The sequence below is a fragment of the Pseudopipra pipra genome, chromosome 3, assembly GCF_036250125.1.
Source record: "Pseudopipra pipra isolate bDixPip1 chromosome 3, bDixPip1.hap1, whole genome shotgun sequence".
Classification (NCBI taxonomy): domain Eukaryota; kingdom Metazoa; phylum Chordata; class Aves; order Passeriformes; family Pipridae; genus Pseudopipra; species Pseudopipra pipra.
Window position 1 is genome coordinate 39,427,518 of NC_087551.1, and position 19,297 is coordinate 39,446,814.

The window sequence follows — 19,297 nt, forward strand, 5'->3', positions numbered from 1 at the left end:
CAGAGCCACTGTTAGGACCCGTGACTATAAAAAGTCAAGAAATCCACAATTGCAAATCCTTCCACAAAAGTGCAAATTAAGAACCACAAAAAGGGAAAAGTGGATGAGGAATGTGAAATTACAGAAGAAACACAAAGAACTCCAGCTATTGTTAAAAAACAACCCCTTTTTTTCAACAATTGATTCTGTTGCAAGACTGAGCAACAGATTAAAAAAATCTGAACCTTTTGCTTTAAGCCTACCAAAAAAAAAAATTTACAATAATGGCAAATGCATGCAGTAATATTTTCAGTTATGACTCACTGCCCTTTCCAGTACCAGAACTAGGAATCATCAATTAAAAGTTGCACACGGCAGCTTCAAAACAAACAGAAAGTGACACTTCCCCATGCAACATACAATAGCAGTTGCGGAACACAATTTGTTACCAAATTCAGTGTCACCAAGCCTGACATTAATTCCCCCAAGACACAAACCACTACAGGCTGACACCACACAGCAGAGACAGGGAAAGTATATTCTTGTCCTCTCCCCTCTCTGTTATTGACCACTACCAGAGATAAAATACTGAACGAAATGGACCCCTTGGTCTTCAGTTATTCCTTCAGTTATTTTTATGTTGTTATGTAATCTACAGTAAATATATAAATACAACACACAAAGGCACTGCAATTAAGGATAAAAGTAGTCTAGCATATTTCACTAGGAGCACTGATGTATAGAAGAAGATACACAGATTTTTGAAAAATAATATGTTAGTAAGAGTTAGCATCTTCAAATAGCCTTTCTTTTCAGACAGCAAGCACTGCTTTAGACTGGAATTTGTATTTCCGAGTAAGGTAAACTTCTGACATTGCATCATAAATTAAAAGTGCAGTCTTGCATAATTTCTTTTAATTATTCCCTTTAAGGCATTATCTGCACATTTTAAGACCACAGAAGAGGTCTTTAAAAACAACAACAACTACCAAAAAAACCAGGAAAAAACCCACCACAACCACCAAAAATATAAACCAGTAAGAGTAATTGGATACAGTTTTTATTACTATTTTTATAGTCTTTCCATCACCTGACGTGAACTAAATACTTTAGCAATTTTATGTAAGGCATTTTAACTGTGACTCATCTGCAAGTATGCTCTTGCATACTAAATAAGCTGAAAACAGTTGGTACTGCATGCTGAGTGACACTCCTGTTTTGCTTAAATCTTCAGACTCCATCTTCATATGGTATTTCTGTTCCTTTTAGAAACAGTGTACTACTGGTTGCATATCTTTGCTTCTGCTTGCCTTTTTTATTCACCAGTACAAATCCGCATTTAAATTTCAGGTGAGTCATTAAATCCAGTGAAAATCCCAGTCTTCATTCTCACTGAGACTTAACTGCAACCATAAAATCATCTTTTGTTCTTTTTACAACCTCCTAATACCTTGAGAAGACATCTGTGTAGTAACTTGACTGGGAAAATAAAGACAGAAGATCCAGCTAGAAAAGCCTCCTTGAACTGTACTGAAAGAAAAATAGAAAATCTTGACCTATGCAAAGCTTAGTAAAGGTGGCTTCCACAAAGAAAAAATCCACTGTGTTAAACAATTAAATGTTTTTCTTACTCAAGTTTTCAACTACAGATTCACTGCTTTGCCAGAACATAAAACCTAAAACCTGTAAGGCCTTATTAATTAATTGTTTTTTCATTATTTTACTTGTACAAACAAATCACAATATCTAACAAATAAACAGCAAAAAAAAAAAAAGCAAACTGAATTCTCACTGTTTTCACAGAATAGACAGAATAATCAGATTCTAAGAATTAATTACCCTCACTTGAAATATTTCATCCAGAATGCAATAATGATAACATACTGAAGTTCAGGGAGGGAAACCAACAGCTAACTACAATTTAGGATTTTAGAGTGTAAATTAAGAGTTTAATCTATGCTAGCATTAAGGATCCTTCTTATCGTATATGTCTTCATGAGTTAAGTGATCATACTGTGCCATAGCAAATTGCAATATGCTTTGGTTTCTCATCCAGTAGGTATCTTGTATTTACATAATTCAGCTGCAAGGAGATAACATTTAAATAAGATAACTTCTAAGTACAAATAAAAGCCACATTGACCACCTATAGTATTGGTACATATGCAAAACAGCTCTATGTACATGAAACATCATACATTTTGTAGGTGCACAGAAGGAACAAACACAGGAGCTACAAATTGCCTTCAAAGCCAACTTGCACCTCCTTGGAAACATTCCCTGAGAATTCCCACGTTTATTCAATTCTAAGTGCAATTTCTTTTTAGGCACTTCAGGAAATTCCAACTTATTTTGATCAGAGCAGACAAAAACAACCCCCAAAACAAAAAGATTATACACATGTGAAACTTCCCTCCAGGTTTTGCAGTATGTGGCTGGAGCAGAGTTAGAGCTTATTCATTAACACTTGAAACTTGGGACAGTTCCATGAACAAATTTGTTGCTATTTCTGTTCATTTTTAACAAAACATTCTACTCAAATATTATTTTACGTGAGGATGTGCACACTCTCACACCATGCAGTAAAACACTTTCAGGTCTCCAGCATGCATATTTTACAGTTATTGCCTGGCTGTACAGTTATTCAGAATAATTGCTATGTCCCATCTGCCATTTTTTCCACTAAGAATAGCTTCTCAAAAAGAATTTTTTCCCAGTCCTTTTATTCTGATATGCCATGAACACAGGAATCATGATGTATTCTACTTTAAAGTAAACATTGCCATTAAAGACCAGGCACTATTTCAAACCAACCAGGCAATCACAACTTAGAACTTTCAATTCAGTAACTGTAATGTTGGTGGGGTTTTTTTCCAACTATGCTATTATTAGCAGTATTATACATTTTACACAAAGGCTTCTTCATGTTTCTGATAACAACCATTGAATAAGTTGAAAATGAAGTCACCTTTTTTTGTCCAGTCTTCTGTCCATTAGGCCTTGAATCTCTGTACTGACTTCCAGCATCCTCCCACATAATGTCTCTGCTGTATGTCCTCATTTTCAATGGCATAGCTCACCAAGTCTCTAAATTCTAATTCACCATGAATCCAGAGGAGCCCAGAAAGGACCCCAAAACATCATCTGTGGTCCTGGGCACACTACTTCATTTCCCTGTCCCTTCGTCTCGTCTCAGTGTTTCTCCATCTTGTCTACGTGGAGTCCGTCCCTTTCAGGCGGGAATTGTGACACACTGCGCATTTGTACAGTAGCATCGTGGAACCCTCGCCTCAGCTGAGCCCTCCAGGCACTACAGAATACAATCAATAACAGTAATTAATTTTGTCCCTTGTTTCCTCTTGTATCCAACTGCTGTGGTCTTTCCTCTGATAACTGAGTATACATATTAGCTCCTCAGGTTTTGTCTCACTAGCAAAGATTAGCCTGGGTTGTTTAGCCTGGAGAAGAGGAGGCTCAGAGGTGACCTCATCACCGTCTATAACTACCTGAAGGGAAGTTCTAGCCAGGTGGGGGTTGGTCTCTTCTCTCAGGCACTCAGCAATAGGACAAGGGGGCATGGGCTTAAGCTCCACCAGGGGAAATTTAAGTTGGATATCAGGAGAAAATTCTTTACAGAGAGACTAATCAGGCATTGGAATGGGCTGACCAGAGAGGTGGTGGATTCACCATCCCTGGAGATTTTTAAACGCAGATTGGACGTGGCACTGAGTGCCATGATCTAGTAAATGGACTGGATTTGGACCAAGGGTTGGACTCGATGATCTCGGAGGTCTTTTCCAACCCAATTGATTCTATGATTCTATGATTCTATGATATCTACTGTTCCCCTCTCTTTAGACCTACTTAGATCCAACTCTTTAAGACAGACACAGTAATTGCTTCTCTTTGTTCAAATTCTATCCCAAAATTGACTTCCTTCAGGGATACAAGAAGTGATTCAGAATTAAAATATCAATCTATATCAAAAATATCAATTAAAATATCAATCTAATATGGAAAATTGTATTTTATACACACACACACATATGTGTGTGCGTATACATATATATATAAAATCTCTTATCAAACTAACGGGTGAAGAGAAGGACCAGTCTGTACATAGGGCAGATCCTGGAGTACAGATTGGGCCCTCTGACAATGGTTTAAATTATTTCAATAGATTCCTATTGACATTAAACACGGGAGAATACTCAGAGAAAACATTCATGTACTTTCATCCATACCCGTACACACACACCCACGCAAGCAGTCAAGAGTCCAACAAAGCCAGAGCTCTTCTGGCAAGGCAGACCTCAAATCAAAATTAGCATTTTGTGCCAGCACCAGTCAACAGTTTCTTTGTGTCAGTCTCTTAAACACTGCAGCACCTACTGCTAGATAGAAAATGCAAGTCTTTTCCATGTAACTATCCCTAATGTGACTATTTAAAAGTTCCCATTATGGATGCCTCTCATAGAGCAGAGATGCCAATGTGGAGAAATCACAAGCAATTTGTGCCATTTTAAGTGACTAAGACACTACACTTTGAGGAAAACTAAGTCAAATTTGGGTTAAAGCATGGGTAGGTCACCTGCACTAGCACATCACATCACTACCACTTGGTTGCTGTCACCAATGCAGCACCACATAAGAAACATTAAAACATCAAGATGTAAATGTCTTAGCATCATGTCTAGCACTGAAACAGTGCCAAATACAGCCAGATTTCTTATAACTTCTCTGACAGTTTAGGGACCCCTTCCTTAACCAGGAAACACTGACAAAGAATTGCTTTGATTTAGAGACCAAAACACAAAACTTTTCTGTCTTCAGGTTAAAAGTCAAATTCTGACAACTCATGAGCTGGATTTACACTATTCAAACAGTGGAGGAAAATCCAGCTTTGCAAATGCAAAGTGATGCAATATTTCTGTCCAACTATGTAAAAACTCCAAATATTTCTTTGCAAAAGACTCTTTAACATTAATTTCTCTCAAATCAAAGCTAACTTTAACATTTTAAGTTTTTATATCTGTTTATTTACAAAGATTTGCAGAAATTCTTCTTCTTGTTCATTGTGACCATCAGATTAATTGTGCCTTTTACTCGGTCTGATAGGGATAAAATATTTTACATACATATTAGGCATATTCTACACTACAATCTAAAGGTTCTTTCATATAATCTTTCTCCCCTTGTACCAAACTGTCTTTTGAAGTGGTGCATATAGCAGCTAGGGACTGTTCTTAAAAAAAATGTAGGTAGCTTCCTAATGAGAAATACTTTTTTTAATTTCTTTCCCATGCTGTTTCTGCAAAGTAAAGAAAAGTCACGTGTCAAAAGGTCTTGTAATTCACTTCAATGTCCAGAGTTGGAATAAGGTATATTTGGACTGACTTAATCAGAATTCTGATTCTGTAAGAGTACTCTAATCATGGACCATTTTAATTCTGACTATGAATGACTTTTCTTTATCAAGTTCTTCTAAAAATGTACTTTTATTCCTTATGGAAAAATCCTGCCATCGTGTTATATGGTTCAATTCATGCTGTCTTCCCTGGACCAATACAGGTTCTAAAACTATTGACAAGCCCCGAGGCGAGGCAGGTTGAACTCCAGAAATCACTTCCTTTTTATCCCTCTCTAGGTGCACAAACACTGGAATAAATTGCCATGAGACACTATGATCTCTGCATCTGTGGAGGTGTTCAAAAGCTAAATGGACTAGATGATCTTCCAACCTCACTGATTCTGTAAAAAATTCAAAAAACGTCAAGTGTTGTATTACTAATAATTTTGACTATTCAGACTGCATTAATCACCAAGACAACCCCAGTTCAATTAAAACACCTGCTCAGTGCCCAGGAGCAGCCAAAAATCAGCAGGAAAACAATGATGGTTATAATTAATTTGGACTTTACAGTTTTGATCAACCAGTCTCCACACAATTTACAGCAGGTGGAATGCAACTTCATCTTCAAACTATGGACGGAAGTCTGGGTATGAATTCCCACACTGATACACATTTTAACAAATGCAGTTTTAGCAGCAGAGGTAGAGGATACAGTGATTATATGTCTTAGCTTAGATGAGGTTCTTTATGCCTGAAGAGGGTTCTGAGGATTGTTTTATTTTTCAACAACATTGTACTTAAGCTTCTTCTTTAGAGGATGAACTTCCACAAATCAGAAGCTACATTGCCTAGTGGCCTACCTACCCCTAGTAATAAATATATATTTTGTGACAGGACCCTCATTATCTTCACTCAAACACCAATACTCATAGAGGTCCTTTCCACAGAGATTCTTAACCAAGTATTAGGATAGAGGGGCAAGATTTAATTGAAGATTAAAGTGATTAAATATTTCAGAGATGCCAAATTCCTTATGCAACAAGTAGACTGAAACCATAATACTTGTCCCACAGGTGATCTTTACAATCTGTAGCTAAACAAGTGGCACTTCATTTCTCAGTTTCCCGGACTTCACCCTCTTGCTAGCCCTCCAATCTGATTTCCCTCCGCCTGATCCAAAGAAAAAGCTAAACCAAAGAGAAAAATATTACAATATTTATTGCTTAGAAATCAGTCCATATTTAAGTTAAATAGTTAGGATCAGTCATAATTCACTGCATTGCTCATGGTTTAAAATTATCTTTCAGAAAAAAATAAAAAAAAATTATCTTTTCATTCTTCATCTTGCAACCTCCAAGATTAAAATAATGCATAGTAAATCTCCTCTGTTTAACCCCGTTTGCCAACAAAACCATGCCAGATGAGTGTGCAGCTAATCAGTAAAATGTACCAGAACAATGCAAAAAGATTTCTAATGTCCAAATTTGAAGAATGAAAAAAAAATAAAAGAAAGGGGAAAAAAAAAAGAGAGAAAATACTTCATTGAAACTTTTCAGTGGTTTGATAGCTCCTTGAAGGAACCTCAGTAACCTAACATACTGTTAAAACAAACCTCAAAACAAAAAGCCAAACCAAACAAAACCACACAAAACAAAACAAAACAAAACCACACAAAACAAAACAAAACAAAAAAAAAAAGGAAAGAAAAACAATCGAGTCACAGTATAAAAATAATTCTTCTGCATAAGAAAAGTCTTCAATTTCAAACAATACTGGAGAGGAGGGTTCCACATTGCATTGTAAGCTGTACCATTGCAAGCTGTACCACAGTTTCATAGATGTCATGTTGGCTGACCAGCTGGGAATGATACCTCTATCAGCTAATCTTTAATAATACTCTGTTTGTCCCCTGGATCATCTCCAAGTCTCCTAACAGTAGCTTCTGGCAACCTCCAGAGTCAGTTCATGAGCATCACATTGTGCAACAATTGCAATGATATTTTGAATTGACACATGTCCAAATTGCAAAATATCATGACGGACTCTGCGCACACTTCAGCTACAAAGAATTCTTCTCTGCAATTATTAATGTTCTTCAGCATTGGGCTCATCACAATGCACTGGGTTTTGTACACTGTTTGCCTCTACTACTTGCTAAATACTGTCTCAACATACAGCATGTAAAAATCCAAACCTTGGTACAAATGACTGAATCTGAAAATATAACATGCAAGCAACAGCTAAGAGTGTTAGCTATCATCCCTAGATAGGATATTAAAAGAATATTATTGATGTAACAGAAGTTATGCAACCAAAACCTAGTTAATTCTAAAATTGCTGACTGATCACACTTTCTCATTTGAATTTTCTTACACATCCAATGAAAAAATAGTCCTTGGCCACATATTGTGAAATCAGGATCTTCTGTTAGCACTGAAGTAAAAAGTTCACAATTCCAGTTGAACCTGACAAAAAAAAATGTTGGGTAAAATGAGATAACTGCCTTCCAGTCCTACAAAATGTATGTCTTTATGATTTTACTATACTGTACCTCCTTACCAAGGAACACAGACAAGAGCTTGCTTTCCACTTTGAGGGAAGAAAAAAAAAAAGAAAAAAAAAAGAAAACCAGACAGAATTTCCAGGACAAAGAAAAGGTATGGCTCCTGATTGCCTGAGATTAAAAAAAAAAAAAAAATAAAAATAAAAGCCAAAAAGTCACAAGAATCTTAGGAAAAAAAAGTTATAAGCTATATTTTTTTATATTATAAAACTACTATGAGTTTAAGATACTTACAGTGCTCTTACCTCTTTATGGTATAACATATTTATTATGAAAATATATTGCATTTTAAAAGAATGTGAAATTTAAATCAAAAAATACATTATCTTTTACTTCAGCAAGATTTGTATTAGGAGAATAAAGAAACGTAGGTCAGTTTTAAAAGAGAGCAAGATGTTGTTTATACATTCTTCAGTTTTTCCCAAGATCATCCTCTTCAAGACAAAAGATTACCATTTAGGGTTCACCCCTCTGGTTCTTCATAAAGAAAGAAATACATGTTTTTGAAAGAATTTAAAGTTCGAAAACGTTGTTTCAATTTCATATATGGGTTAGTTCAGAAAAAAACAAAGCAAAAAAATTCCAAAACCCTATACACAAGGTCAAGAACAACCACGAAACAGCATCAAGAAAACCTGAAGAGTAAATAACATATGCATATTTTCAAGCAACAATATTTTCTTAACTCTGATCAAATTAACTCCTGTGTTTAAGGGAAAAAACCCCAAACAACTGCTGTACAATATTTTAAGTAAACATAGTCATGAGACCATGCTATCGTTTTTAACAATTAGTTTCCAACAGAAGTTACTGTACAAGACAGCTGGAAAACAATGGCTATTGTAGAAATATGCAAGGGAGCAAAGGTTTGCTTCAGTGTATGGAAAATCCAGTAAGTTTGAAGAAACTTACAGAGTACTTCAGCAGGAAATAAGCTGGAAAAGGACTGTTACCAGACACTGCCATGAAAACCACGTGTAAGCAAAAATACTGATTGAAGATCTTTCCATTTAAGCCTTTCAATTTTACTCTAAGCCCTGAGCTCAAGTGCTGGACCAGGCAGAGTAGAAAAATGAGAGCATAAGGTAAACTCCTGAATATTCCTATGCATTTTCTCATTATATATTCTGTTCCAATCCAAGTGCAAGGTGAATTATTCTGATGAACTCAAAAGACTAGAAGATATATTTTAATGTTTACCTGCTCTCTACGATGAACTTGAAAGTGTGTGTAATTTTCACTCTTTCATCACTGCCATAGTTAACATATGAGGCTGAAAAAGCACCTCTGCACAGCAAGAGCTCAGTTCCATCCAGTGCTGATATAAATCGGGAGTTAGTCAGGCTCGCAGACACCAAAGAAAAATCGCAGGTGCGCTTATGGTATTTCAGAAACTTTGTGACAAGATAGTTTCTTACCTTGAACTATAATTGACACTTTCTTCAATAACTAAACAAAGGCAATTGCAAAGGTAAAAGCTTCACAGCAAACAGATCTCCCAACTTGTAATTCAGACCAAGCAAAAAGATATTTTTTTTAAAAAGATACTAAGAAAAATATGACACTAAAATAGTAAAAGAAATTAGTAGGAGAAAGAAGTGTTTTGCACATGTCAAGCACCTAAAATGCAGTACTCCCCCATAGCACAGACGACTTTCTGAGAAAATTAAACAGTATATGTAATTTCATATCCAAAGTAGGGTTCTGTGGTCAACATAATAAAATTTATGCTAGACACAGCAAAAGCACACTGATAACAGAAAAAAATACAAATGCAACTCTGCAAGAATGACATTCAGCTTCTTAACAAAGACATCAGGGAGATCCGTAGAAAAAGACAAATCCAACTTTCTTCTCAGAAAAGAGGAGCATGTGACAGATTATTACCTTTGCTGAACTGGACAAGATGATATATCTGCGTGGCAAAGTTGGAACAATTCACCATTAAATGCAAATATTTTGATGGAAAGTTATCAATGTGCACACAATTTTAAACTAATTGTGCAAAAACCCGGTCACACGCTTCCGGTGCAGACGCAAGATAAATACTAATTGTGCTTAAAATGGCAGACAAGGATCTGAATTCAACACATTTAGGCCATTATATACAACAGCACACAACGCAATTAGTGTATGATTCAGCTCTGGTTAGAATCTAGAGGAGGTTTGACATTAACGTCAGTGAGAACAGAACCAGATTTATAAAAAACATACAGAGCCATATAGAGACCCTTGCAGTCAGGGTCCAAAAAAATCATTTCATGGAATGTTTAATGGATGAAGAGTCGATTATCCTGCTAGACAATATACTAAAATCAATTAATTTACATTCAGATTGCAGTATCATTTAAGCAATAGGTAAAAAGTCAGGTTTTTATTTGAAGCAGCAATACAGGATTTGGTTTTTAGGCTTCTGGCCAAAAAACATATTTGTACTATAAGTATTTTCTTCTAGTCTTTTGCTAATGGAATAACTTTTAACAACCTGTTACACCAACCTGCCTGTTTTATGTATTTCTTTCATTTAAAAGATTTATTCCTCAGGCAGGGAAAATGAGATCCAGCTAGAAATTTTCAAAGGAACACAATTATTTTCTTCAGCTGATTACTCTGTTTAAAGGTATACAGTAAGGCTACAAACTCATTTCAATTGCAGAACTCCCTGTTTCTCTGCCCCGCCCAACAAAACAAATTACTAGGATACAACCACTAATAGCAAACTGTAACTTTTGAATAAGAACTTACTACAACAAAGTGTGCTTCCCAAGCTCTAGAAGTGGTTCCAATAGTCAAACTGTAATTCTGGAACAGACACAAATCATCATAAAAAAACTCACTCATCAATAACAAGTCACATAGGTACATAAAGAAGTACTTTTGTTAGCACTCAAACGCCCACACACTTCACCATCCAATCCAACTCATTCCTTCATTAAATGTGTGTTCCAGCCCATGTTAGTTTATTTTGTTAGTAAATCAAAAAGTGCAGCAAAGCCTTCTCATGTAAACAGAAATGCAAATGCCATGCCTAGAAACAAATGTCCCCCATCAAGTTCTGAAAGTTGAGCACTTCTCACTTACTATATTAATTGGATTTACTTTACAGGATTACAGCTTCAGAAAACTGATACAGTAACTCTCACCAGAAGTTTTTCAGAGTCTGCAGAACGCACCTCTGTGCAGAAGGTGATTTCCTAAGGAATTTCCTAAGCCAGGCACAGGATGTCTGCAATGAGGTGACTTATCAAGCCAGAGGGACAACCCCCAAAACAAACTGGTTTGCAAGGAAAGAATATTGTCACTGATGCTCTTTTATCTTTACAGCTTGTCAAGAGAAAAAATAAACTGTAGAACAGAAAACAGAATAAAAAATAGGCATAACATAGGAAGTATCTAATTCTGCTTCAATAACAGATTTACAGTATAAAGAAAGAAGAAATTCAGGAACTTCAACTAGAATTGCAGCTGACATACAAATTATAAGATAGAATCCAACTAGAAATCTCAAAATAAAAACCAACAATACATTACTTATGACATAATCAGAATAAAGTGATGTTTGTAACATTATCAACAAAACATGTCAGCATTGCAGTTTGATATACTTTAAAACCACATTCATTTAATTTTTAGTAGCTTAAAAGAGGTATGAAAATTCCTAGATCAGAAGGGGAAAAAAACAAATATGCATTCAGCTGGTTGTAGTTAATAAATAGGTGTAAATATTTCAGTATTTAAAAATGCAGGTATATAGCCTTTTGCTAAACTGAGCCACACATCTCACCTAGAAAAAGATACCTCCGTTCACCTTTAGGAACATGAAAATCCAGTTCTCACTACCTAATTACTCATTTTTCACCTCCCACTCATGGAAAATGAAAGTGTTTCTTCTTGCATCTAAACTTAAATTACACTTTCTATATAAAAGCACCTATTTATTTTGAAGAAAAGCCAGGCAACAAGCCTCTCAAAAGGATGACAAAGCTCACCTACAAGTTCTGGCATCCTTCCCTCCTACATTCCATCCCTCTCCCTTTCTAGACAAATTCTGTTCATTTGAAATTGAGGATTTTAGAGTCTTTCAGTTCAATAAGCTGAAACTTTCCAGGGGTGAAGCATGCAAAGGAAAAGGAAATTGCAGACTAATTCATAAATCAATATCAACAATGTGGAGAAACATATATTACTGAAGTTCTCATTAAAAACTCTCACCTCCTTAGTGAACTTTATGTGACACTTTTAATACACTTATTGTCTTGTTCTGAGAGAAAAACAAACAAACAAAACCATTGACCTTGCCCTTTGTCAGATCAAGAGAAAAATTTAAAGGAAAAAATAGATAAGGAAAGAAACTCCGAATTTATGAGCCCCCTTGAAGAAAATAACCTTCTACCAATTCAAATGAATGCTTAAATTCATAACTAAAGACAACACCAAGTCTACTACACGCTTAGGTTGAAGCTGTGTCACACTTAAAAATCACGAAGAGCAATCAAACCCAATACCAGAAAACAGGGGTCTCAGTGACTTTAACAAGAACAAAGGAAAATGAGAAAGATTAAAGTTTTGCACTCATATGTTGAAACTACAAAGGAAAGCAATTTAAAATGAACTAGAAGACAGGGTACAGAACAAACACAGCACTCTTCTTGTACAAGATACTGCTAACAGATTCCCAAAACGGACTTGAAGGCGTAACATTGCAAGTAATATTCTGAAACTATCAAACTGCAACAATATTTCTTCTAGAGAATTTCAGGAATCTCATAGCAAAATGAGATTTACAGGATGTTTCTACAAGAACCCTGGTCAGCTCAAAATGGAGACCAGGTCTCCACTGACGATTTGTTTACAATCCTTTTTTCTTGCAAGCTTTAAGATTCTTTTTCCATTGATGTACCAGTATCAAAAGTAGTAACTTTTTAAATGCATAATTCATTACATTAAACATATTAGAAGTAATTAAAGAGTAAATAATAGCTGACCTACCTTATCAGGCAGTCAGACTGTCACGTCAAGACCTACTAAAAAACATTGTAGGATATGAATCATTAACTCACAAGCTCACCGTATCAAAATTCAGTCAACAATGATGGAATATCTATGGCATTTGTGTTTTCTGGATTTTCCTATGTAGCTATCACCCTCCTTCAATTACTAAATATTAAACTATTGAGGTTTTTTAGCTAACAAGTTATTCTGAAGGACTACTACATAATTCCAAGACTACAATAAACTAGGAAGACATCTTATGTACACACCAATAAATAGAACCTTTATCCACGTTATCCTTACTATAGCAGCATCATATTGCATCTGTGATAGTACTGATTCATGGACTCTTTGCCTCAACAGTCATACTTCAGCAATGCTGTCTAACATTTTTGGCCCTGAAAATTTGTACAGTGTTATTTGCACAGACTTTTATCTCTATTAGTTCCTTTAGTAGGAGGGTTAGATCTCTACAGCCACACTTGCTGGGATAGATCTCACGAATGAATTGCTCCACGTCTGCATGAATGCAACACTGCAGTTCCTTCAGGTGCCTGCTGGTACCTGTCAAATCATGAGACAAGTCTTTGCCTTCTGTGTTAGCTGGGGCAGAAAAACAGCAACCAGAACCCACATTTACTTAATACAAGCTTTTAAAAAAAAATTAATCCAACAATTAAGCAGTGAAGGAGTATTAAATTACCTCTAAAACCAGAAGAAAGGTTCTCTCCATCCCCATTTTGTTCTTACTATTTCCCTGCACCACATATTGTGAATTTTTTTACTTTCCTGTAGCATGGAAAAGGGCATATGCATTCCATCTCCCCGGTACATGAAATAAGACTGTGTAAATGCACAAAACTGTCCATGCATTAGCATTGCAAAATCTACTTCATAAATGTGCAGAAAATAGTCAAAAAAATTAAGTCACGCATTGATGCTTCTTTTTTGGCAAATCCCCACTGTTAGGATCACACAGAATTCTCGTGACTGTTGCAGAGCTAAAGGTTTCTTATCCACCTGTACAGGTATTTAGATTTCCTCTGTTCCACTGGAACCAAATGTTTTAACAAAGACTGCTTCAGGATGAAGACCGTGTGCCTGCAGGGAGAGGTTTAATGACCTAGCTTGTGTTTAGCATGCCTCTGTTAGTTCTAACTAAATTATTCCATTTTGCAACTAGAAAATAAACACACCATAGGGGATGTTCAAATGTTTATCAGCATGGCTACAGTCCTGATGTACAATGAAGATCAGTTATCAGTGGATGAATCCAACTATCCCGTAGTTTACCAAGTTTTATGCAAATCTATCCAATTGCCTAGGCTTACTTCGAAAACTCTGCAAATTCCTTTCATTCCTCCACCTAAATTTTTATATAAGTAATTCTGTTTGCTCATCAGAGGAATGAAGAGGCTCATATACCAAGGGAAATTATGTGGCATATTCAGCAAAGGAAGATACCTTCCTCTTTCCCATTTTCCTTTTTATGAAAGCAAAGAATGCATCCCACACAAATCCCAGGCACTCATTTTTGCCAACTTTGCCTGGTTTGAAAGGAAGAAATATAGCTGTAAGAGACAGCCATTTCTGGCTTGATTCCACTGATAAAACTCCACTTTCTCGCAATCCTCAGAAAGCCAATGCAGATTTTGTGTTACTTCTTTTCATCATTCCTTTGAAAGAAGGATTTAATCAGGGACATTCTTCAAATTCAGTGCACTCAGTTTTCACAGTAGGATTCCAGAGAGGTTTTTACACAGGTAGAGAGACAGGACATGCCAGCATTTGGCATTTGGTTCTGCCAGCTAATATCCATCAGATATTATTTCCCACAGTCAAGTGAAAAACAACCAGGTAATACAACTATGTTGTTATGCAGCATTAATTACTCTGAAATCCTCTGGGAAGCTACCTCACAAAACGTAATGATCTTGTTACTCCCTCTCAGTGCTCCTAAAGTGTTCAGAATATGAAAAAATCCAAATTAAACAAAGCAAAAAACTTGTCCTCCACTAAAATGTGGTCCATGATAAAAATTAACTGATCCATGCATCTTACAGAATGTATCTTGGAGATTTTTGCCAAAGTCCATCTTTGAAGTCTACTGAATTACTAGGTAACCTAATATATTTACAATTTTCTTCAAGCGCATGGCAATTTTAAGGAAGTCATTCCAGACTATGATAAAAATTAAAGTATGCCACAACACTGAAAGAGTATACTCATCTTTTTATCTAAAATTTAATGTAGCTGTTAGTGTGAACACTCTTTAAAACTGACCATTATAGCATCACATTTAAACAGAAATTGCAGCTGTGAGGTAAGCTGATACAGCTTATGTTATGACATCTTACCTATCCTATCTTTCCCTTTCCTAACAGGAGACATCTAGACATTATTTTGTTTTTATTAAGCAATTTTGATAAGCTAAGCAAACCTTCTACTAAATTACATGCCTCAAGCATACATTTATTCCAATCCATAGCTGAGTAACATATCACTGGGTTCTAGAAGTAGCAACATATTTTAAGAGTTTAAGCCCTTCACCTGACAAGTTGCACCATCATTATGTAAAAAAATTTAAAAAGAAAAGCAAAAGTTCTTTAATAAGTGAATACATAATCAGTTAATGAATCTCACACTTAATAACAAGGGACTGCAGCATAAAACTACCCTGCAGTAAAACCACATGGGAGTTACTGCCAGTCTTTGTTAGGAAACTGGGGTGACCTCTTCTGTGATGATGTTTCAGGCAGTAGCTGCCCTTAAGTTGCTCTTTGTTTTTTTACAAGGAGAACAAAGAAATACCATTGCTGTGCTCCTCGTGGGCACAGAATATTTCAGTAAACTCGATACTGCTGTGGTTGCTTTTAAAAAGCTTAAACTATTATCGAAACTGAGAAAAGGCATAAAGGAACTAGTTGCCAAGATGCATCAGGCAGACTCTTCAAGAGGCCCTCCATTTCCAGAATGGTATAAACAGCACAGCCAGACAAGTGCCATACACTTGCAACACATAGTATAGGTCTTTAGCAGAATACAGACTAGAGACATAAAATGATACCTTACTTTGATATATGAAGAAATTTCAGGGTATAACTGTGTCAAACAAACACAGTAAGATAAAGTTTAAGATCTTTTTATTCACCCTGATAAAATGTGCTCATTTTAGAGTTCAAAGGTTATTTATGTACCAGTATCATGACACAAAAAAACCAAATTTATGTTACTGAAGTTTTATTAGGAAGTATAGGAATACTGAAGTTTTATTAGGAAGTATAGGAATACATATGCAGTTCTTGACTTTCCTTCTGTCATCCACCACAGCTACTTTTTCAGTCAATTCAGGAAGTTAAACAAAAGCTTGGCATAATTGAGAAAACAAAACCAAAACTAACTCAGAATTTCAATACGAATCACCCATAAATATAAAAATCAGAAGATTTCTGTGTTTTCAGTTTAAACCACATACTTCCTGGGGTCAATCCACTGACAGTATTTCCCCACACAGTTTCTGATCTTTTACCTAGATTCAAAGAAATGTTTCAGTGCATCCCTATCCCTGCACAAGAAAGACCAGTGTACTTTCTTGAATTAGGATCATCCTGCACACTTTCCACACGGCTATGTCAGAGAAAAGACCACCTTTAACAATATGCCTCTAGTAATATAGCATTTAAATAGAGAAGTGAAAGTCAGATACAGCTCTCAAGACCACTGTACATCTTGGGTCAGAAATTAACTGGAATTCTCTCTTTACGGTCTGTCCACAGCTTAAGTTCCTACAATGGATTTTCCTCAGGCCCTCACAATACTAAAGAGCAGCATGCATCAAAACACCTTCAGGAAACACAGCTCTGTCTCTCAGAACATGAGGCAAGCAACTCACAGGGCTAGCAAGAAACTTCCCTGGTGGACCGATTATTTGCTACAGTTTCCTCAGCTGCCTTCTCACACATCTGATAAAGATAACTTCCAAAAGCAGAACACTGGACAAGACAGTACACACACTAAACAAGTGATTTTATCCAGTAATATAACTCTAATGATGGTATAAAATGTTTGGCAAACAGTTCTGGAATAAAAAAATTAATATATAAAATGTTCACATGCAATTCCCAAATACAAAATGGACTACACGTCCTGGCTAAAACCCATTCACTACAAACAGCCTGTCCAGCTCAATTCCAAAACAGAATTTGAGATCATATTCAGTATCTGTACTGCAGTGCAGTGCCTTAGAGAGGAAGGTACAAATGCTGCAATCTCAACCACGCCATCCCTCACATGAGCTGTTAAACAGTGGTCTCTTGTGTCAGTCCCTGGTGTATCTCCAAAAGTCACACACTGACAAATAAAAGAAACACTTTTTAAAATAAACAAAAAATATCCAAAGTGTTTTTCAGCATTATTTCATTCTAAAATTGCTTCTAACATCCAAGATTGCTTTTGAGCATTTTCTTCAGTGCACTCTGGGAATCATGTTTGTATGTTTGATGACTGCAGCTACCAGAACCTAATGTATTGTGATAAACTCCTTTAAAGATAAGCAGGATAAATCAAGGGATTAAAAAAAAAGCAAACTTTTTTTCTATTCTATTTTACTGAGAAATTCACATAGCAATTCTTCTGATGTTTAGTGACTTATTTTACAATAATCTTCAAACCTCATTTCTCCAGGTTCCTTTTTTGTCCTCTAATTCCACAGAATCTTCGTTTAGGATGGCATCTAAGCATGTGATTATTAGTCAGATTTAAAGTGACACTTGTTTAAATATTGCCATAATGAGGAATATCTGGAATAGAAGTGACTCTGGAATCACAGAACTCATGTCCTTGAAATGTGAATACATTATATTCTTCATTTCAGAATGAAGCAAAAATCTCTGCCATAAACTTAATTCTTTTATTATCTGAAGTATTAAAACGCAACACTGAGTGAATAAAATCTTTTGCATGTCAAACACGAATCCTAAGTAATGTTTAATTTTATTTAAAAGTACTTTTCCAGTGTTGCAAAGTAAACTTACACTTTTTTCTGGCAGTCACACTCAGAACTATTAAGTCCATGTAGAAAATAAGGCAGCAGAGAATATGTTCACACAGGCAAAAATTCTATATTACTGCAATATTCTAATAAAAAAAAATGAAAAATAAAAGAGAGCGCAACATGGAACACTGGCATTTCAAGTTTTACAAAAAAAAAAAAAAAAAAAGGGTGAAAAAGAGACGATGACTCCATCTGACCTGGGGAAAATATGCTGCTCACACTGATTATGCTTCTGATTCCTGACAGGCATGGTAGTCTTCACTGTCTCAGAAGACAGTGACAAAGACCATAACCCTGTCAGCCCTATTTTAGTGTGTCCTGGTGGTGTCTCCTACCATAAACAGCTAAAAGACGACCTGCTTCTACATTGAGAAACTCCACAACTCCAGAAAAGCATATATACTGGCATCAGGAATATCACAAGACCAAATAGCTAAATTACACATTTCTCATCACTTTTAGGTACATACTGCTCCCAAAATTCAGGACACCCTTAATGAATATAAGGAATACATAGAGGCAGTATTTCATTGAAACATTGCAATAGTTTTAATCCCTTCACCAGCTTGTCACCCCACTCCATGCAAAGGCCTTCCTCTATGGGGATTCTATGTCACGAAAAGCAGTCCTTGCAAGTGTGCATTATGGAAGAAGACTGTGCATTTAGGCAAAAACATTTTCTGTTCTCTCCTGCAACTCTGAACTATTTTCATGCTGGTCAAACTACACATTCTAAAAAAAAAAAAAAAAACTCCAAACAAAATCAAACAAAAAATAGGTAATTTCCATATTAACAATAAGTGCTTTAGATTCTTGACTGTAAAGACCAAACAATTAAAGTCTATTTTGTACATACCTTGTTCTTTTTTAATACTTAAAAGCAAAATCTCCTCTACAAGGAAGAAGTCTGCTCCAGACACACAACTAATAAAAGCAAGGGCAAGATACTCGCTCCTCTTCAATTCTCTTCCACAATATGTGTGCATTCACTAGGAGAAGTCAGGGGAATGTATGCCCAAGTCTAAAAAGGGCCATACATAATGAAAGGTCATCTCCACCTGGAGCATTCAGCAAAGTAATGAGGGAGATCCCTGTTTGTGGAGAAACGTACCATTCACAGCACTACAGAAGATTTCCTTGAGGAGAACTGAACAGCACAAAGCTGAATCCCAGTCTGCCCGAAGTTATCTCAGACAACATAAGGACTCATGCTTCCAGAAATGCACAGCGCTAACAGGTTACGTTCACTTCTCAAAATTGATGCAGCAAACTCAAATTATTCCCAAAAGAAACAGAAATCCACCCTAGTAGCAAAATTTGCAGGAGATAATGCATGACACCACCTTACCAAAAAAAA

At 35.9% G+C, this 19,297-nt stretch overlaps 1 protein-coding gene across 4 annotated transcripts in view; it reads right to left on the reverse strand.

Moving 5' to 3' along the window:
- RYR2 (ryanodine receptor 2) overlaps positions 1–19,297 on the reverse strand; it is a 394,356-nt gene that overhangs the window by 372,414 nt on the left and 2,645 nt on the right. For 3 of the 4 annotated variants that reach the window (XM_064648734.1, XM_064648732.1, XM_064648731.1), the window contains exon 2: positions 10,641–10,697. The exons of the other annotated variant lie outside the window; for it this stretch is intronic. In XM_064648734.1, coding sequence (XP_064504804.1) covers positions 10,641–10,697 — 57 coding nt within the window. The remainder of the gene's footprint in view (positions 1–10,640; positions 10,698–19,297) is intronic. 4 annotated transcript variants of the gene reach the window in all.